The sequence below is a fragment of the Salmo trutta genome, chromosome 1 (assembly GCF_901001165.1).
Source record: "Salmo trutta chromosome 1, fSalTru1.1, whole genome shotgun sequence".
Lineage (NCBI taxonomy): Eukaryota > Metazoa > Chordata > Actinopteri > Salmoniformes > Salmonidae > Salmo > Salmo trutta.
In genome coordinates, this window is record NC_042957.1 from 6,458,198 (window position 1) to 6,461,745 (window position 3,548).

Sequence of the window (3,548 nt, forward strand, 5' to 3'; positions counted from 1 at the left end):
TTACAGATCCAATCAAATTAAACCACTTAACAAAACATTATTATGGTGGAGTCCTAAAGTTATGGACAAATTCCATAATGTGTTTATAACGAAATAATTAATTTTTTTGTATTGCCTCTGGACCTTTTATATGCACACTGAGAACACATAAGCACGCTTAGGTCTACCCCTCGAGCCCAGCCAAGCGGGTCAGGAAATGACCCTTTGGTGCATGCACGCGCACCCTGCCAATTAGGTGTAACACAATTAACCGTGAAATTGAGTGGGACCGGACCTATGGGAAACCGGGTGGATGGAGGTTAGGGGCAGTAATTGAATTTCTGCTTTTCATTATAAAGTTTCAGCTTTCCTGTCAATGATAACATTGGGGAAACATTTGTGTGTATAGAAGTGCCATATGCAACCTGTCCTCCTCTTGCGCTACAATTACGTCAACGGATGCCGTGTCTTTTTAATAGTCGCTTGCTCCTTTGGTGGTCGTTCCGTCAGCCAGCCAGTCAGTCAGCCAGTCAGCCAGCCAGTCAGCCAGTCAGCATGGCTCAGCGCTGGACTTGTGGGTATTACAATCTGGATATCATTGTTGTTGAAGAGAGGAGGAGGGAGGAGAAGGGGGTGAATAGTGGGCGGTGTTTAGTCTTGATTGACAGTTTATGTAATGAGCAGCGCAGCGCGAGTCTATAAATTGGGGGAGACGTCACTCCAAGTGTTCATTCACGAGTAATAAGACGAATGGTGAGCAGAGATCCACGAGCGCAGCGCAAAAGTTAAGCACCAAAACAAGTCAATGGTGTGGCATCGTCCTACACGCTCACACACCGACGCTCACAACCACTGAGGAGTGCTGTACTGTCCTACTGTGGAGAGCGTGGAAGACAGCAGCCCGAGCACAAAGAGAGAGAGAGGTACAGATATTGGATTTTGATGTTAAACCTTCATCTCTGTGGATAACCTGGGGATTCTAAAACGGTTCCTTTGGCGGTTTGGAACATCCCACACGGATTCTAAAAACGGAAAAAGAACGAAGTGGAACTCGAGAGGAAGGATTTATATTTTATCTTTTCTTTTTTATATCCTTTTTGTACCCCCCCCCCCCCCCCCAACACTTTGGAATAGGGGGCTTTGGAATAAAGGGGATATATTGGCGGGTGACGCGGCTGCCCAGGACAAGCGAGAAGGATGGCAGCTTGGTTCACGTTTATCATCGCATTCAGCACCACGATACTGACACAGGTAAAGAGGAATCCGCTAGATACCCCGCAGGAGAATGATCACTCAAAGTAGCCAATTCCAAGCAAAGGGTCTTTTGACTTTACCGTGTGCGTAATGGTGTTTTAAAAACCTTCTCTTCTTTTTAGGTATTTGGATCCGGGGTTTTTGAGCTCGATCTACATGAATTTACAAACAGCAAAGGATTTCTGGCGAATGGCAACTCTTGTAGGCTCAACTGTAGAACTTTCTTTCGAGTCTGTCTAAAAAACTACCAGGCAGTAGTGTCGCCGGGTGACTGTATCTTCGGGAGTGCCGTGACACCGGTCCTGGGGACCAACTCGTTTAGCGTGAAGAACGGAGGCACTTTTAGCAGACCCATCCGACTGCCTTTCAACTTTGGATGGCCGGTAAGACAGATAGCCTAGGTCTGGTCCACATTATTAGTTTAATGTATGCCATGCCAAGGTCAATGTGTTGTTATGCAGGCGGGCGGGCGTGCAGGAGAGTTGTGATTGGTTTGGAGAGAGAGCGCACCAGATATTGGTGATGATATAAACCATCCCCGTAGCCTAATGTAAGAGCCATGTATTTAGAGAGTTAGAACACGGAGGTTTCTGCATTATGATGTATTTACATGACACTACAACATTCTATAACATTCGATAATCCATCATTAGGTAATGCTGCAGGCCTTTATATATCAGCAGATTGTGGATTGACACACGACGTTGTTTATTTCAAAATGCACCACACCACTTTAGGTTTTGGGCTCCCTAGTGGCGCAGCGTGTCTAAGGCACTGTATCTCAGTGCTAGAGGCGTCACTACAGACCCTGGTTTGATTCCAGGCTGTATCACAACCGGCCGTGATTGGGAGTCCCATAGGGCGGCGCACAATTGGCCGGGGTAGGCCGTCATTGTAAATACGAATTTGTTCTTAACTGACTTGCCTAGTTAAGTAAAGGTAAAATATATATATTTTTTTTTTAAATAAAGTTTACTAGGCCTATATCACCTTTGCCTCCGTATGACATACATTTTAGAATCCTAAATGATATAGCCATTCATAAACAGACCTACAGTTAGTTTGGTGAAAGTACCCACTGGGCACAGACGTCAGTCAATTCGACGTCTATTCCACGTTGTTTCAACGTAATATCATTTCAGCGACGTGGAAACAACGTTGACTAAACCAGTGTGTATTTAAATTGCGCTCCATTTAAAGTGTGATTATGCATATCGTTAGACATTTTTTTTATATTGCCTTTTATGAAATGTGTTTTATATAATATTTCTAACGCCTGAATGCGTTGTGGTCTTAGGGATCGTTTTCAATGATAATTGAAGCCTGGTATTCACCTTCAGCGGATCTACCTGTAGGTAAGTCGATCTATTCAACGCCACAAGAGGGTACCCTTTATGCACGTTTCACCAATAGGTCCCCTTTAACTAGCGCACCTTTTAATAAACACCTAAAAAGGTCAAACCTTATCAATAATCAGTATCTTGTCACTATTATAGATTCATTGCCTCCCAATAGTTAATTTGTTCCCTTTACTCAGCCTTTGTTGCTCAGCTGCAAAACACCTTTTTCATTCTTGTGCTCCAACACAATGTGACTTCCTGCGGTGTATTTCTGGCGTGGGAACGAGTTGAGGGCTTTGGTGAGAACACACAGAGGCTGTATGTGACTACATCTTCCTGTATTTAACACCTAGCTCTGTTCCGCCCATTGGAAGTGGCCTGGGAAGGTTTTCGCTGACAGAAAGGAAGAGGACATTTCAATCTGACTTTATTCTCCATCTGAACCATTATGGTTGTTATTATGTGAGTCGATAAGAAGCCATCTGTGTAAGGCTGGGCTGCTTGGCAGGCAGTCGGCCCGACACATATTTAAATCAGGCCCAGGGAAAGGGGCATACATGATATTTCACATGGAATAGGATATTTCAATCATATGATATGAGATATGACACAAGATAAAATATTCAATGTTAGAACAATGGACGATAGAGAATACCATAACAGGTGTCCTTAGACCATGTTCATTATTTATATGGCCTAATGGAACATGTTTGCAATGCAGACTACTACATGTTTCTAACATGTCTGTAATAAAACTGACCGACAGCAACCACAACCGTACCTTATGTATCTAGTCTTCTCTCTCTAAACCCCTTGTCTTGTCTCTCTGTCTCTCTGTCTCTGTCTCTCTCTCTCTCTCTGTTTCTCTCTGTCTCTCTGTCTCTCTGTCTCTCTCTCTCTCTCTCTCTCTGTTCTCTCTCTCTCTCTCTCTCTCTGTCTCTCTCTCTCTGTCTCTCTCTCTCTCTGTTTCTCTCT

General features: G+C 43.9%; 1 protein-coding gene across 1 annotated transcript in view; it reads left to right on the forward strand.

Moving 5' to 3' along the window:
• Positions 1–711: 711 nt before the first annotated feature.
• Positions 712–3,548, forward strand: part of LOC115154345 (delta-like 4 (Drosophila)) — a gene marked incomplete in the record, with an annotated part of 15,525 nt that continues 12,688 nt past the window's right edge. Inside the window, 3 exon segments of the mRNA XM_029700532.1 lie at positions 712–1,230; positions 1,356–1,616; positions 2,531–2,588. Coding sequence (XP_029556392.1) covers positions 1,177–1,230; positions 1,356–1,616; positions 2,531–2,588 — 373 coding nt within the window.